This window comes from Meriones unguiculatus, chromosome 2 (genome assembly GCF_030254825.1).
Source record: "Meriones unguiculatus strain TT.TT164.6M chromosome 2, Bangor_MerUng_6.1, whole genome shotgun sequence".
Lineage (NCBI taxonomy): Eukaryota > Metazoa > Chordata > Mammalia > Rodentia > Muridae > Meriones > Meriones unguiculatus.
This window is the reverse complement of record NC_083350.1, coordinates 9274272-9292110: the sequence shown is the minus strand read 5'-3', so window position 1 is coordinate 9292110 and position 17839 is coordinate 9274272. Positions and strand designations below refer to the sequence as shown.

Below are 17839 nucleotides of genomic sequence, written 5' to 3'. Positions count from 1 at the left end.
TATGCTTGAGGGATCCTGCAGTATCTACTGTGGACCAGAGCCATGCAGGTGGGCTCTGGCCTTCTTTGCCTGGGATGAGTCAATCATCCCATGGGCCTTTGTGCAGACAGACAGAATGGTTCCCATTTTAAACGTGGCACTCTGGGGTATCAGCTCCAGGCTCCACGGGCTATCAGCACCTCAGAAACCCAACCCTTTTATTTGGGGAAATAAGACAGCTTGCCTAAAGAAAATATAAACAGCTGAGCAACATTGCCAGCCAAGCTTCACTGATGTCTGATCCCCACACCTCCAATCCCCTTGCTCTGTCGGGAACACAGCATCTGGGTGCATGAAGAGAAACCGCACAGCTGTGTTGATGGAGTTTTTGTTGGGTTTCTGTTTAAGTACTCTTGGCCAGCTCAGGCCTCAGTGTGCGAAGAGCTCCTGCAGACCAAGTCAGCAGCCACCACTCATGGACGCAGTAATCACACACCATACAGGATGGAGCCCATATGACCAATGGGTTAATTCGGTTCTACAGACTAAGATTTTCCAGCTATGGGACAGTAGGGTCTTTGTAAAGCTTTTGAGGCAGAGCTGTGGGTACACAGTCTGCTTCTCCAGGCATTCTGGGGCAGCTGTCAATGACAGCCCATACCTTCCTTCCTAAGCTTTGCATATGGAGAAGGTGGGAGAACTTGGGTGGACCAAAATGCATGTTGAAGTGCCAATCCCCAACAGGACAATTGGGGATGGGCTCTTAGGCCATCCCGTGCGGTTAGTGACTGATGTTAGCCAGCTGGTGGCATCTTGTCATTGCAGTGGAGCAGGCAGCCAGGCCCTTATATGGCATCTCTCCTGTCCACAGTGAAACCTGTCAGGCAGTCACAGGCACCGTGGGGTCTGAAGCCTTCCCATGGCCCTCACAGCATGCACGCTCAGCACAAGAGAGGACCTCTTCCATCATACCCCCTTACTGTACACCTGCATTTTCCAGAAAACACAAGTTTTGTCTTGAATCAATTTACCAGCTATGTTTCCAGTGCTGGACAACAGGGGATTTGCTCAAAGTCTAAAACTCCTAAAAAACAAAAGTCAGACTGTCTTCATGGCAGAGTGACGTTAAAGCCCAAGTCTCAGGTTCAACATACACAGCCAGCGATGATAACTCGGGGGCATGATTAACAGGGGCAAAGAATGCATAGAGACATCCAAGTCCAGGCCATAGAGGCTTCACACATCTTCCTGCTGAGTGTCCACAGATCCTGTGAGCCTTCGGATGGAAAGGTTCACCTGCCATTCAGCATGAACAATGGCTGTGCAGGTGTGTGGCTTCCAGCATAAGTCTAGTCTTCCAGAGAGCTTAGACCTGGCACATGTAAAAATGCATGTATTTGGTGTAGGGGAGTGTGGGGTTGCACAGGGGAAAGCATGTTCCAGCAGAATGCACAAATAAGAAGGGAGAAATCTCAGCTCCCTGGGGACTGGAAATAGAGGCAATCCCTGAGCACATGCCAAGAACTTGCTGGTTCAAGCCTTTTGTGTACCACCTCATTAGGTGTTTCTGTCTGTCCTGCAGGTAAGGGTTAGGGATACCCACTTTCGGGAAGTATCCAAATGAACGCAGATATCAGTCATGTCTCTAGGGCCTACCTGCCAGCGATGGAGCAGGTCCTGCCCCAGAGATGAAAGGAAAGAGCTATGCTGTCTGTGAGTACTAGCCCACAGCACAGAGGGACCAGCTGGGACACAGCCAGGTGGGGAGTGAGAAGGAGCATTTACGCTTGATGGCAGTGGACGGTCACAAAGGCAACACATACCAAAAACATACATCAATGGCGTTCTACCCACTAGCTGCTGAAGCTGCTCTTTGTGCTTTGACAGTAACTCCCCCTCTGGCAGGTAGGACTCAGGCTCTGCCATTCTACACAGGTCAGAGCTGGGCAGGGCAGTAAGGGACCTGAAAGCACTTCATAGGCGGCATCTGGCAGACAGTCTATTGGCAGACCGCAGGCAGAGCTACCTACACCTGGCCACACTCCTGCCCATGCACGTCCCGGTGCTTGGTCTCCTTGGGTGTTCAGCTCACTCTGACTCACACTTTTGTTTGTTTTTGGTGGCACATGGCCCTTAGATTTCTAAACAAAACTATCTTCCTGCCCTTCATCCTAATGGGCTATTGTGTTCTGTGATCACTCCATAAGAAAGCACAGGGCAGGGCAGCCCTTTGGCCTTCTCCTCAGCCCCTGTAAACTGCAGGTTTTCTATCCTTGGGGTTCCTCATTGGAGGCCCAAATGTCACAGCCTTCCTCGTCCAGTAGTCCAGGTGCCACATGTGTTCCAGAGAGAGCTTGTGCTCTCTCTCTCTCTCTCATCTCTATTATCTTCCTGACAACCTTCTACCCTTCAGCTCCTTCCCTGTGTGAAAATGGAAAGTCCGAGGAAGGACGAGGTGTGCGCATGCACATGGACACATCACATGGTTAAGAGGTACACCTCTCTCAGCGCCATCATGGAAGCATTGAGGCAAGGGTGCCTCCAACTCTCATCTCAGTCTGAGGCCTTCTAATACTTGGGCAGACCTGGGAAACCACAGGGTGAAGAAGTGTCTTCTTCTGGTGCCTAGAATCCTCCTGGGTGCAGGGGGGCTGGCTTGGGTGCAGGAGTTAATTCTTTATCATCATCACATCAGAGTAGGTTGAGAAACAGATTCCCTCCTCACTGGAGATGGATTTGAGAGTTTAAGGGGACAGGACTCTTTGATCCAGAGGTTCAGGCAACCCTCGGCCATTCTCCCAAATGTCTACTGATCAGTGTCATTTGAACATCAAGACATACACCCTCCCGTGGCTGCAATGGCCACTTGGGTCCTGAGGTCATTGAAGCTGAGGGCAGAAACCACCTGTGGCTCCAGCAGCCAGGCAGCTCTCATTTGTCCAACTTGTCTGTTCTTTCCACAACGACTTTATTTAGCTTTTAGGAAGAAAAACAAGATGCAGAGTCCCTAGAATTGACAACACTTTACACGTCTCACACCACGTAGTGACCCCCATTGTTTAAAGCCTCTGTGGGCTCTGTAGTGAAAGAAAGGCTCAGCTGAAGGATGGCGAGTGAGGGAAACTGTCTGGCCCTTCATCATGTCTGTGTTCTATGATCTCTCCATAAGACGCCCTTGGAGCAGGGCAGCCCTCAGGCTCTCTCTCTCTCTCTCTCTCTCTCTCTCTCTCTCCCTCAGTTTCTCATAGGAGAGTGGCTGCGTGACAGGCAGTGGGTGTACAGGCAATCAACCATGTTCTGTGATACTTCCAGGCCATCATGGTCTCTGTACCCAGGCCAGGGCGGTTACAAGTTGAGGCCTGGTATTTCCAGTAGAGTTGTGGTCAGGGCAGTGACTGAGCTACAAGGCCCATGATATCATCCTAAGGTAGGGGTTCTGCTTCCATGGTGGGCCTAGCTCCTCTGCTCAGGTTTACCCAAGTCTCCATGATTCTGGAATCTAGTGATTCAACCAAGAACCTGGCAGAAGCAATCCCCTTATTCTGATATAGAAATGTATCTTGGTAATTGGCATATGGCCTGAAAGAAGCACTTACTGATAATCAGGAAGGGTTCAAGAAAGTTCCCTGTGGTACCTTATTCTCCAGATCACTCATGGCTCCACCCCAGAGTCCATGCAAAGAAGTGTGTGTGTGTGTGTGTGTGTGTGTGTGTGTGTGTGCACGTGTGTGTGTTGGGGAGGTGGACCTTAGTGGTCCAAGGACTCCTGATCCTGGAGGACAGACCTGTTCTTGTGGGGTTCACCTGCTCAGGGGTTTGCATGACAGACATGGGGTCCCGCTCAAGTTCTTTTCCTCTCCTACATTTATGTACTGGTCTCTGCCACCAGGTGAGCGCCTATCCTCACAGGGGTACACAGTGCTGGGGTGGGGGTAGGTGTTCCTGGGATCAGCACAGAAGGCTCTCTCGCCTGCACAGCCCTGTCCTGGCTGGGAAGGTCAGGGGACTGACTCCTAACTGGCTAAAACGGTCTCAGATGAAGTGACAGAATCTCAGAATTCCACAGTTTATAGCGATTTGTTTTTCCATGGTATAGAAACACTTGCTTTGGGGGGGTGCTTCTAGGATAAATGGATTCTCTTCTCTTTTTAAAGTACCCCTGTGGCTGTGAACTGGTACCAGTTCCTGCCGGTATGGCTGGGAGAAAGAGCTATTCTGAGGGCTCGGACTGTCAGGGATGTACACCATACAACCCAGACAGGAGACATACCCATATCCATTCATTGTTCTGGAGTTCTGACTGACACATTGGAACAAGGGCTCAGCCCTAGACATTCCTGCTATAGCCCTCATCTCGTGATGGGGTTCACCCCAGCTCCCATAGCTAGTGAGGGAGACAGTACACTCTCTTTTCAGAGAGTAAAGCAGAAACCGTGATAGACAAGAAGCTGGGAATCCCAGGAGGCCCTGTCTGGCTGGGTCTGGGCACTCCCAAGCCTCCTCTCACTTTGCAGGGGCTTTACCATCTGTGCCTGATGACTATCCCAGAGATGCTGCAGGGTTTCCAGCGGGATGTGCCCACTGTGCTCACAGGGTCTTATGTGCGTGTGGAAACTTTTCCTGTTAGACACACCCCAGACAAGTGTAGGGGGGGGGGATCCAAGCTGCCCTTACAAGGTCAACATAGACCATGCACAAAAGACATCAGCCCAAGCCAGGTGCGGTGGCACATGCTAGTAATCCTAGCACTCAGGGAGGCAGAGGCAGGTGAATCTCTGTGAGGCCAACCTGGTCTACAAAGTGAGTCCAGGACAGCCAAGGCTACACAGAGAAAGCCTGTCTTGAAAAAAAAAAAAAAAAAAAAGAAAAGAAAGAAAGAAAAAGAAGACATCAGCCCCCCAGACTACAAAGGTCCCAGACACTTGCCCTGTTTTCCTGCCACCTGATCACTGTCACAGTTTACGAAGACTAAGGAAGAAAGAGGCTGGCAGAAGGTGTGTGTCAATCAATCGAGCTAATCTGATATAGAGGCAAAAGGAGCGGTTCCAATGACAAAGGAGTGGACAAAGCTCATAAGCAGTAAAATATCTTGGGAGACTTGGACTTCCAACACCCTGCAACTCTAAGGGACCTGGACTCTGCAAGAACGGGGCCTTTCCACAAAGATAAGGGAGAAGAGGTGTCTGCTGCAGCCCTGGAAGCAGCCTCACTCCCAAGTTTGAAAAAAATCTAAAAAGAGTCAATTTTATATATCTATGGATAAAAATGAATTTCACAGGTAGGGTTTAAAAGGATTTATTCCTGATTTCTCAAACACCTAACAGCATACTTTATGACCTTAAAAACCTGTGTCCATGGCGGTCACAGACACATGAAATACAGATGGATGTGAAACCCAGTTAATAATACGGGACTACTCACAGGGAAAGCTTGTAACTTCACAGCCAGTGTTCAAAGAGAAAAACCACAAGTATCATGGACCCAGGCTAATTAAGAGCCTGTCATATGCCCTGGAGAGTGCCCAGGATTCGAACACAGTGGTCTGAGAACATGGGTGCTATGAATACAGCCATTTGTCAGCATCAGTATTCTCAGAGATCTACCCCAGAGCAACAGATGGCAAGGACCATGGAGGGAGAGCGCCAAAGAGAACACGGGACACGGGAGCTGGGGTTCTCCATCTGTGTGTTTATTTATTTAAAAAAAAAAAAAACAACACATGTTGGTAGCCAGCCAGGCATCAGACAATGAATAATGCTGGGGACTCAACCCTACAGTGGCCCAGGTCTCTCTGAAGGAGCTCACAGTCTAGTGGCGAGGAAACATGGCCACTCCTGGGACCATGCTGGCGGTGGGCAGCCATCTTGGGGTTGGAAGTAAGAGTCAGGCAGCGGGATGAAAGGAGGCCAGGACCGTGTGGCTGAATCCAGAGGGGCTGGGGAAGGCCTGAGCCGCACACGGGGATGATGGGCAGCTGGGGGGGGTCCCAGCAAGAGGCTGCACGGAGTGTGGGGGGCAGCCTGGGGTTTGGGGGGAGCAGCTGGCCCGGTGGATGCTGCCTCAGTGTGGGAGGACAGCCGTGGTAGACTTAGCCACCAGACCATGGGGCCTCACTGTGTGCACTGCGCCTCAGACCCCTCTGACACAGTGTTCTCTGCTGAACCTGAGCACCATTCAAAACCTTCCCCAAGGACTCAGACATGCCATCCAACAAGGGGAAGTTAATCTTTGTGATGTCTCCACATTGTTTTAGAGAAGGATTTTTTTTTTCTCTCTTTATAAAGTTTAGACCTTCATAAATTTTGGATCAACCATGCTTGAAGTATAATTAGGGCACAATCATTGCACTTTCAGAAAATAAAGAGCAAATATTTGTTTTTGTGAGAAGGACTGTACATTATTTCCCGAGAGAAAGAGACTTGTGACCCATGCCAGGGCGGTAGCAGGATGGGGTGTGGGCAGCTGTGCTGGGGTCACCCATGGTGCTCTTACAATCGCTGACACTGGTGCCCTTGTATGAGAGCTTAACAAAGTTTTTGTTCTAGTTTTGAAGGGCATCTCTAGGGTTTTCCTGATAAGACAGTTAATTTCAGCATTTGAATACCATTTTTTTTTCTTACTGTCTAAGCTATTCCAATTGCCTTTACACTTCAAAAAAGCTGAAACCTTTTAAAAAAACAACTTGATTTTACTAAGATAACGATATGGCTGCTTCACAGGTAATTATTTATTGTATAATTTCCCACTTATATGAATATCTTAAGTTTTTAGGGGGGGAAGCAACAGTATAAAAAGGTTGTTGACATAGCTGCGCTTACTCAAAATACAATAGAACTCAGGATGACAACCCACTCAGCTCTCTGCACACACATCCTGCCACAGGAGAATGGCCTGCACCACACAGGAAACCCTGGATGCCTGGGACACACCTTTCTACAACTTTAGGGGAGGGTTAAAAAGAAAAGAGAAAAAAAAAAGGTATTTTCTTAAATAGAACACCCTAGAAAGTTGAAAAGGTGAACTGATTGTTTCTGAATGAAAAGAAGCCATTCCCAAAATGAGTAAACTTGAGCAGAAGAACTTCCATCTGAAAGTCCCACGTCACCAGGGGATGACAGTATCCAGTGGGGACCCACTGCATGCTTCATGGCGCCGTCACCATGAGGACAGAGTCATGTATGTTCCCCAATGACCATGGCAGGCTTATTTTTGACACTACCTACAAAACTGTTCTAAGAAATACTTTTTTCTACCTCCCTCCAAAGATTCACAGAGGTTAGACATACACCCAGACCACATCAGCTCCTGAGGGGGTGGAGCTGCTTGGCCGCTGCATATTTGCAAAAGGCTAGCAAGCGATTACCCCGGCATGCACCAGAACAGGAAAACACACCCAGGCTTCGCTTTTCTTTGAGGGGGTGGGCGACTTGGTCTTGTGAGCGAGCCACGCTGCTTTTTATAACAACATCCTCTCACAGCCTCGTTGCTTAGTAAAAGCCTCCTCTCCGCTCACTTTCAGAGCTTAAGGTTAGAAAGACAGCGTTACCATTGGCAGGAAGGTACGTGAAATGCTGGTACTGGCTTCTCTTCCGCTTCCCATTGCAGACGTAGAAACTGACTTGGACAGGGCTGGTTATTCTCTGGTTGCGGAAAGGTGGTATCTCAACCACCAGAGAATTCTGGTGGGAAAACAGCAAAGAGGAAACAGTCAGGACCCTACAGAGCAGGAGTGCTTTGTACTGAGGCACCAAACAGCCATCTCTGGACACCAGAGGGCTTCTGAGGGTGACTTTTGCGTATGACTTGCTCGTGTTTGATCCCAGGATCTCCGATGATGAGATCTTCACAAGTTGGAAAAAGGCAGCCTGACCTCTTACATGGCCAGAGGCTGAGAGCCCTTTTGTGGTGGGACTGAGGCAAGAAAAGAGGACCTGTAAGCATCTCTCGGAGAGTGGAGCTGCCTCCCTCCTGCTGGACAGCAGATACCCCAGATATCCACTACCTCTTCCTCCAGAGCCCAGTGACCTTTAGGCAAAAAGACTGTTCTCTGCCTACTTATAGGAGGCACTTCTTCGTGACAGGAGGTGGTATTCCTTATGGGCATTGTCCAGAGTGGCATTGTAATAATCACCACAATGTCCCACAAGAATCCCCAATATCCTCAAAAGGAAGACAAAGCAGATCTCAGCCCAGGCCAAAGGGACAGTTGAGAACACAGGTAAAACAGGACAGCTTGAGGTGGCTGTTGTTTTCTTTCCCACTTTCAAAGAGAAAAATGCAAGCTTTTTACATGCCCTTTCAGGAGCAAACAAGAATGCAAGCCATGAGTACTTAGAACTGAATGAACACTAAATGAGGACTTTGAGCTGTGGGGTTCCAGGGGTACCTGGCCCTGAGGACCCTGAGCATGGCACAGCCACCCTAAGGAAGGTCAGTGCTTCCGAGTGCTTTACCTGAATCCTACTGGGTATTTCAAATCCATAAAGTTTCTTCATTTTGTTTCTTTCATCATGTGATTTTAGTTTAACAGTCCAGGAAAAAAAAATGTGTCAGAAAAATCCATGGTATCATTTCTTTTGTTAATGTAATTAACCAGAGCTTGTTATAATGTTAGCAAATCAATTGTTGCAAACTTCACTGAGTTATAAAACCTCAGCACTAGAAATCTGAAGAACTTCAGGTCCAGCCTCTTTTGTGTGTGAGACAGAGAGAGCCTGGCATTGAGAGCCCTTAGAGACATGGGCACCAAGGCAGGACTGGTTAAGGTGAGCTCTGGGCTCCATCCCCTGCACTCTATCCTCTGTGCTCCATCTCCCAAGACACACTCACTCAGCAGCCTGTTGAAGCTGTTGCACTGGCTTCTTTTCATCTGGAAGAAACAGTGGTGGGGGAGGGGCGAGCAAAAGGTAGATGATGGAGGCTGCAGTGTGCTTGCCCAATGCTTTGTGCCCAACCTTGTGGGAGACTGCCCAAAACTGTGGCAAGCCAGTGTGGGCTGTGTCCAGAGTTTAGTGGTCTGGCTGGAATGCTTGAATTCAGTCAGGTGAAAGGAAAGGGGGTACACTAAGGCGGGTTCTAGGACCTGCTAAATTGAAGGGGACCACAGACAGCACCTCTGCCCACGCATGGCTGTCACTCAATGGTAGCAGCTACTACGGAGTCTAAAAAAGGAATGGTTCTTCAGGAGGAAGCAAGAAGACATAGCAATGTCTTATTGACACTTAGCTGAAGAAAAAGAAAAAGCCCCAAAGGCCCCATGGAAGGACTGCAGAAAGGGCCAGAAGGGCAGGCTGTCCCTGCCTTGTTAACTGATCCCACATGACCAAATAGGGTCACATCTTGAGACAGACACAGGTCAATGCACTTCAATCCTGTGCACAGATACATCATGCTTATAAGCATACCTCTTCCGAGGGAGCTCTGCCCTAAAGCACAGGGAAGGAAGCTGGAGGAAGCATGACCTGAGATCAAATGATGGCAGCTTGTCAGCAAGGTCAGAGATGAAGGGCTGCAGCCAGCACAGGCTTTAGGAAAACCCACTGGCTTGAGGTCACATTGTTAGTTGGCTGCAATGCATAGCCACATACACAGCAGAAACCCATCTTTAAAATATCTGCAAATGCAACATGTGAATGCATATGCCTATGATTCCAGCACTCGGGAGGCATAGGCAGGCAGATCTCTGTGAGTTCATGGCCAGCCTGATCTACAAAGTGAGTCCAGGACAGCCAAGGTTACACAGAGAAACCCTGTCTTAGAAAAAAGAAAAAAAAAGAGTCTGAGGCAGAGAAAGCCCTCTTCAGTGAGAGGAAGGAAGCAGGGTGCTATGGGTGAATGTTTAATTTTTCACCTTAATGAACAGGTGTCACTCTGGCCATGGAGGACCTTTCTCCCTGGCAAGTACTCGGAAAGGTTTTCTGGGAGTGGATCAGTGCCCAAGAGGAATGGAAGCAGCAGGTGTTTCATCCTGACAGAGATGAACACCTGGAGAACAGGAAGACAGCCTGTGCCTGCTGCAAGAGAAGCAGATGCCCTGGTGACCGCTGTGCTCACGGGAGCCATGGCTACCTGTCCTCAGAAGCTATGAGTTCCTGTCTGCTCTGCTAATCCTGTTGCCAGCGTGTCCTGTTGATGTGATTCTTGCTGCCAATGTTCACAAGTGGCCCAAGAGAAAAAGTCCAAGGTTTCTGAACCATTTAGACCCCACTTCCGCACCCTGGGAGCACCTCAAGGCTCCCCATTCCCTGTATTCACAAGAATGCTTCCCAGACTACTGGAAAGAGCTCTGGAATGAGCTATAGAGTTTGGGAGACCTACTTGCTGGTTTTTGTTGCGTTCTTCTGAGACTAGACAGAACTCTGTGATGGCTTCCTGACTGCTCTGAACTGATAATTGCTTTAAATATCCATGGCCTAAAGTCCAATTAAAAGACATTGTCGGGGTTGTCAACTTAGCTCCATGGTAGAGCATTCACCCAGCATGTGTGGCCCTTTGTGCAACTTCCAGCTCTACAAAAGCCAAGGAAACAAGCAAGCAGACTGTAAGAATGGTGAAGACAAAGTGGAATCAGCAAGTAAGACCTGGCTCCAGGTTGTCTCCAGTGGCCATTTTAGATGACTAGGCCAATGGCTGGAAAGAAAGAGAGCAAGACACACCAAAAGTCAGAAACATGCTGCTGCAGCAAAAAGTATTTCAGACGGAAATAGCCAATCACCAATAGTAATGACCCGGTGTGAAGGTGAAGAGGGAGCATGGGCAGGCGCCATGTCTATGCAGGAGGGAGGCAGACTAATTATGTCACCCACGGGTTGTGGCACACATTCACTGCAGCTCATCAGCACATCCAACCAGCAGATCTAAGCTATCCGGTTCGGTCTGCCCTCTCATCCATGGCCAGTTCAAAATAAGAGTGCGGGGTGGTTGAGGTGTTCTCTGGCAAGGGTGGTGGCAAGTCACACAGGCAGTGGCATGTCCAGGCAGGTGCTGGGTATCCACAAATGAGGCTTAGAACACCAAGATCTCCCAGAGGTAGCCACTCAAACAGGGCTACAGAATCTGGTACCTTTAAAAAGCAAGGCATAGCTACCATAAAGAGGCCTGAAGCTCTGTCCAGCCTCAGTCCTCATGGTCCTCATGGTCACCATTACTGTCCCAACTCTATCCTAGTAGCACTTGCTTGGGCAAGGAATTTACAGTTATGTTTTCTGACTGCCCCCCCCCCCAGCATTGCCTTATCTTAACAAACAGGAGCCCCAGACTGGCCTCCAGTGCCTGCTGCAGGATTCTAAGTACTTACTGGCTTGCACAGGTCTCGGTCAGTTTTCGCTTCCATCTCCCAGACATGGTGGCCATCTGGAACAAAGGGCAGAAAGAAATCTGTCACTTTGTGTGGGGACACACTTAGTCTGTCTTCAGTACCTTCCAGGTGACCCGGAACCTGAAGGTCAGGGAGGCAAGAGTGGGAGAGAATGGTGATATCAATGAAGGACGCGGCCAAACTGCTCAGGGCTGGGGTTCAGGGGAGTGTTCTGGGTCCCCGGACATCCTTCCCTCACAGGGATGGCAAGAATTGACCTGATCCAGAGTACTTAGTCAGGTCCACAGACAATGTCCAGCCTCCTGAGGAGGGGGAGCCACACACTGAGCGTTTCCAATGGTCCAGCTCTGGGTCCATGTTTACATACATCTTACTGGCTCCAACACACATCAAGAAAGGGTTCCTACACTTCAGTCTCTTCCAAGGTTGAGCACTGTAGAAGAGAGTCAGGGAAAACCCCCAAGCCCAGCAAGATATGACATATGTTGTGCTTAGAGCACAGGTCGGCTCTGCCACTTGGTGTCATGTCCCACTAGCCTCCCATGTGTTTTGGGAGAAGTCAGAGGAATGCCCCAGCCTCTGCCTAGAGGAAATGCTTTGGAAAGAAGAAAAGCCATTCTTTGGCTACTTCATACCATATCAGGACCTAGAAATGCAAAACACTTGGTATTTTTTAACCTTAGCCCAGTGGACATTTGCATGTTTTAAAAAAATATGAAAAGGCTCCCATAGGCACAGTGAAAGGACTTATTGTTCTCAGCTGGTGATGAGGTGTGGACCTAGTGCTTAGAGGAAGGGTGTCTGCCACTCACAGGCTCTGAGTCCCCAATCCTGCTGACAGGCCCATGACCTGGGGACAGCTGGGTGGCCACTGAGTTGACGGATATCCATCCCAGCTTTTATCTTCTCCAAAGTGAAGTCAGTTCCTGAGATGAGCCGTTTTGGGCACATGCTTAGTTTCTGCTTACACTCCATTTGTCTGTCACTAACCCCACATTACTGATAAATCAAACAGCAGCTCCTTCCCTCAATGCTGGACAGGGTGGTGGGTGGAGGGTGGAGGCACAGGGTGGAAATGTGAGTCACCAGAGGCTCCAAGAGCCACCCAGCCTCACTGGGTGAGGACACCAGCTCCCAAGACACCCCAGGCCCTGAGCAAATCACCCATCAGATGAGCCCATGGAGGGTACTAACTGTATCCCTAATTCATGCCCCTCAGGGAAAACAACAAGGCACCTCTAGAGCTTTGGAATATCATGAACAGTGAACCCCTTGGCCTTGACAGTCTTAAAGTGCTGTCAACCTCAGCCACACGTGCCAACATATAGTCATGAGGGTCAAACACGAGGTACCCACATACAGTCCTCTGACCATGCTCTGTGTATCGTCCAGCTGCCTGCTGTGTAGGCTTGCCCTCCACAATGGAGAGGCAGCAGGTATGCCTGGAGAGGAAGGAAGGAGAGCGAGGCATTCTGTGGAAGGAAATCACATGTCACAACCTTTGAAAGTCTGCTCAGGAGGCCTGTCACCTCTGGGAACAGACAGAAACATAAACCAACCCAAACCCCTGAGGAGGGTGCTTTGTAAGTTCAAATCATGTGGGAAAAAAAAAAAAGTGGTTGAGAAGGAGCCATTGTGAGTTGCCATGCCACGACTGGCCAGCTCCCGTCCAACACCATGCCAACCACAAACAGACAAGAGGGAGCTCCTCCATTCCTGTCTTCTAAGTCACACCAAGTCAGATCAGCCATCAGGTTTTGCTTCACATTGAAATACGGTTCCTTGTAGCCATCAAGATGTATGTGCTACAGTGAAGCACCTTCTCCCAGGCCAGGCATTCAAAGCCCTGGTCCTATCCGGACCCAGGGCCTCCATCTGCAGTTGTCACACAGTGAGGAAACAGTGATTCTGTTATGCTCATCATGGTCTGGCAGTAGCTGCCTGAGGACTTTTGAATGCACACTGCCGGTTGCTTCTGACAGGAGACCAGGGGCCCAATGATGAGGAGATGGCCCTTTGTACTCCTGAGGGAGCCATTAGGGTAGCAGCTGTGAGGGACGCTGTGGACTATCAGATGAGCCCAGCGGCACCGGAGCCCCGGCTCAGAGGCTAGTTAACCCAGCACTGTTCAGAATTCAGCCTCTACCAGGCAGGGAGCCAGCCGGCCATCCTAAAAGGGCCTTTGTGTCCCATCTTATCAGGAGCTCCCTAGACTCCCAGTAGGAAACTGCACTCCAGTTCAGAAATAAAAATATTCCAAATCATTAGGGAATTCCCTGCAGTGTGAGTCATCGGAAAGGCTTCCCCACCACACCCGCCCAAGGTTTCCACATAGGCGGCCTGCAGGTCTGAAAGAGTCCACTGGCTGCAGGACGCTGCTGCTGCCACAGGCCCACGGGCCAGTCACACGCCAGGGTCCGGGCTGAGCCACTGTTTCCATGTGTGGAAGCAGCTGAAGTTTACTCAGGAGCGGAGAAGCTTCCCAAGATATGTTTCGACTCCTCCTTGGGGTGGGGCACGAGGCTCCATCCTTCTAGCTCTGTGTCTGCATCCCATCAGCCTCAAGGGAGGGGCAGGTCCAAACACCCCAGCTTTGTGAAGCACTAGGATAGATGTGTCATGAGGCCAGATGAGCACAACAAAAATTGCACAGAGCTGGACTACAGAGGGGCTCTAAGCATAGATAGCCTGCTATGCAAGTGGGTTCTCCAACCTTCCACAGACCCTGCAAGCTGGGCATGCAGCCCTTGGTGCCCTAGAGGCCTGTTTTTCCCAGGTTAGGTGGGCACCTTTGCACTCCTCAGCAGAACCCCAAGGCAGAATGAGGCTGCCCAGCATTTTGGAAAACAGCCTGGTGGCATTGAATAGCTAAGGACAGACTCATACCCAGGTATGTGCCAGGAGGAAGGCACAGGCTGCCATAGAACCTTGTTTATGAACATTCACAACAACTTCATTCACGATGATCACAGAGAGTGGAACAACCCCATGTCCATCTACTGGCCTGGCCACATGGGCCTGGTCAGTCATAGAAATGGACAGAGAACTGGGATCTACTACCAAGGGGATAAAAAAAAATGCCATCAGGTGAAAGAAACCAGACTGCAAAGCACAAACACTGACTCTGCTGACAAAAAGTATCCCAAAGAGGCAAATCCTCAAGGTACGGAGAGGGATGGTGGGCGTCTGGAAGGGGGATGGGAAGAGCAAACTGCTTTCGTCTCTTGCTCCTTGTGGCTAAAATGGAACACCTGAAGCTGGGCATGACTCGGCAACCACTCAGTCCCAAGTGGGGGGCTGGTAGCAATAGCACCATGTGGTAGGATTGTGTGTGGAAAAGGCTCCACAATTAGGCAAGAGGCCAGAGGGCTGAGGGCCAGGCTTGCCCTTCATAACAGGTTGCTCTGCTAACTAGCACTGTGGTCTCTCACAAGGTGACCCTCTCTCTCTCTCTGTCTCTGTCTCTCTGTCTCTGTCTCTGTCACACACACACACACACACACACACACACACACACACACACACCTCATCCTTCTCAGTAGACTCCACCCTGCAAACCCCAGCATCTCCCACATGGCCACCCTGATGAGCACTTCCAGTACTGGAACCTCAGAGACACACCCAGCCATACCCTCCCTGTGCCACTACTCGTGGAAAAGGGACTTCTTTCATGGAGCTTAAAGTATCCTGGGCATGGAGCAGATAGCTGCAGAACCACTGGAACTGCATCCTGTGAGAGATCTGTATGAAGGCAGGCTGCAGGCGCTCAGCAGAAAGCTGTTACCTGGTGGGGTTGTGAGTGTGGCTGACAAATGTAACCCGGAAACACTCGAAGAAGAAGAGGGACTGGATGGTCAAGGACCAGCCTTCCATCTTGAGATGGTGGGTTCATGCTGCCCATGAAGCCCACAGAAATAGCCAGCCTGTCAGCATGAGGATCTGAGGCAGACCTCTCCTACCATGGGGGCCTCTGGGCAGAATCTACTTTCTGAATGCCTGGGGCAGCTCTATCATGGCTTTTCCAAATTCATTTCTTTCTAAGCCTCTTAGAAACACTGTCTGTGAGAAGGGCTATGGGAACTGTCCCCCGTTTCCTTCCCTCACTGGGCCTGTGATTTCTGGAACCACGTAGGGCTGGGCATGCCTGTAAGACAGAACTTCAAGAGTGCTCTCTCTCTCTCTCTCCCCCAAGTCTTACTGAGTGACTGTGCATGGTAGCCATGTGGAACCTTGCCTGGCCAGGTCAGCAATGCGATATTTTTAAGCCCATGATGAAAACAAGCACGTGTGCACAGATCTGATGACGTACAGAGCCTGGGAGCAGACAGTGTTCTCTGCGCTGGCTCACCCCAGCACCATGGCCAGGGAATTGGAAAGAGGAAAGCATTTTCCTACAGCTGGTCAGGACTTCAGGGTATGTGCAGCTCCGTAAATTGACCCCAAGACACCCAGTGAGTAGAAAAGCCCGTGGCAGCTGCATCTGCGGCCTTTTACAAGTTGTCGAGGAAGCAGATGGGAAGAGGCCTCTGTGGCCACACAGCCCGAAGAACGTGGATTATATGTGATAGCAGACTGACCGCCGATAGGACCACTGTGGGAACTTCACTTCCATCCCCATGAAAGGTGAAACAGGGCTGATTGTCTCTGACCATAACAGCCACATGGTAGAATTACAGGGGACTTAAGGTGCCCTTGCTTAGTGCTGCAAGTGGCAGGGACATTCCATGGCGGGGGAGGGGCAGAGTACTCGGTCACATCACGTAGGGACATAGTAGTATCCCAATGCAAGCACACACACACACATTGGCAGACGCATACCTCATGACACACTAGCATATACACACATTCATCCACACTCAGTTATACATAAACACACTGTCTCTCACACACACATTGCATACACAGTAACACACATACCCCTTGCAGGGACACAACTCTGTACTAACATCCCCCATTCCCTCTAAGCTGGCTCGAAGCCACAGTTCTCCCTGTAGGCTGCTTCCTAGTCATGGGACAGTGTGCCCTGAAGCCTGTGGTCATGAACAGGCTCACACTTTGAAAAAAGAGACTAAGGGTTCCTGGCTACCTTATGCTCTGGCCAGGGGCAGGTGCTACCCACACAGGGGTCCCTTGAAACTAATTAGGCTTAACAAGCAGACTGAAAGCCTTTCAGAGTACATGGCACATGTGGAGTCCTCGACCCTCTCAGGGCCCTGCTGTCTTCAGCTGCCAGAGGTTTCTCTTCCCCAGCTTAGCACCTTCTCCTCCGGCAAGCCCTGGGGCCAGCTCTGTCCCCAGGGACACACTGACAATGATGACATGCCTGTGACCCACACTCCAGATCAAACACATGTCCCTCAGACCCCTTGGCTGGGTCCCTAAACCTTCTCAAGAAACAGGGAAGGAAGGGTCAGTCCAGGAAAGCAGATCTGTGTGCAGCAGAACTCACCAGGTCTGTGTCTGGGGTATAGACTTAACTCTGGGGGACACAGACAGCAGTGGCACTGAGGAGCAAGTGCAGATGATGGTGTAAGGAGGAGTGGGTGTCACCTCTCTGTATTGGGGTTTGAGTGTTCAGACACCCAGGTTTTGACCCAGCTTCAGCGCAATAATAGACACCCGGATGGCCTTCCACAAGGCATGTAAACAGAACTACATGCAATGCCAATGCCACAGCTGTGTGTACCCTTAGAAGCCAGCACCCCTGTTCCCCGTGGGTCAGTCTCCACAAGAGTGAGCCTAGCTCAGGAAGACGTCATGGTTTCACTGCTCAAGAATTGCTGCTCTCGCTCACGTACAAACATGCCAGTCTTGAAAGAAAGACTCTACATTGCCTGGCATGATGATGAGGCCTGAGAAGAGGCATAACCTTGCCGTTATGGATAAGCTAGAGCCATGCTGTTCATTGCCCTGGGGCAATAACTCCTCCTAGAGCACATCAGCAAATAAGCAAGGGAGGGCCAGCTCCAGAGGCCATGAGGGCAGCTTTCCTCAGCTGCTGAGTGCAGTGGCAGGAGTGTGCAGAGCACAGGAGCCAACAACTGGCTCTGCCATCCCTACCCAAGTCCCTACAGCAGAACAGCACCCACTCCCACAATCCTTCTGGCAGGGGAACTGCTCCAATGAATACATGGAACCTTTGAGTCACTGAACATTGTGACCCGGAGCACTGGATGGTGGCCCATAGAATATCAGGGTACCTGTGACTCAGGCATCCTGCATCACACAGGGGAGACAAAGCAGAGCCCAACCCCTGGCTACAGTCCTGATTGCCTGACTCAACAATGTCCACAACAGTCACAGCCGCAAAGATGGCCCTTTCCAGAGAGGCCAGCCCCACCTGCCCAGCTCACTGCACAGCACGTCCAAATGTGGTCCTCCTGCAAGCAGCAGTTTAAAAGCAGAGCTTTGAAGCTGACCAGACAATCAGAAGGTGGAGTCCAGCTGAGCTTGTAATCTAAATGGAGCTTAGTGGCTTCTCAGAAAGAAACAGCAAGAAAAAACTTAGATACCTCACGTGGTTAGTGATGGCATTTGCTTAGA

At 50.2% G+C, this 17839-nt stretch overlaps 1 protein-coding gene across 5 annotated transcripts in view; it reads right to left on the bottom strand.

Annotated features, from left to right (window-relative positions):
• Nfatc1 (nuclear factor of activated T cells 1) overlaps positions 1-17839 on the bottom strand; it is a 105966-nt gene that overhangs the window by 37431 nt on the left and 50696 nt on the right. For 4 of the 5 annotated variants that reach the window (XM_021640049.2, XM_021640051.2, XM_060376993.1 and 1 more), the window contains exons 7-8: positions 11276-11331; positions 7526-7658 (exon numbers count right to left, since the gene is read on the bottom strand). In XM_021640049.2, coding sequence (XP_021495724.1) covers positions 7526-7658; positions 11276-11331 — 189 coding nt within the window. Of the gene's footprint in view, positions 1-5647; positions 7659-11275; positions 11332-17839 lie in introns of those variants that run through there. The other variant, XM_060376992.1, reaches the window with a different exon arrangement.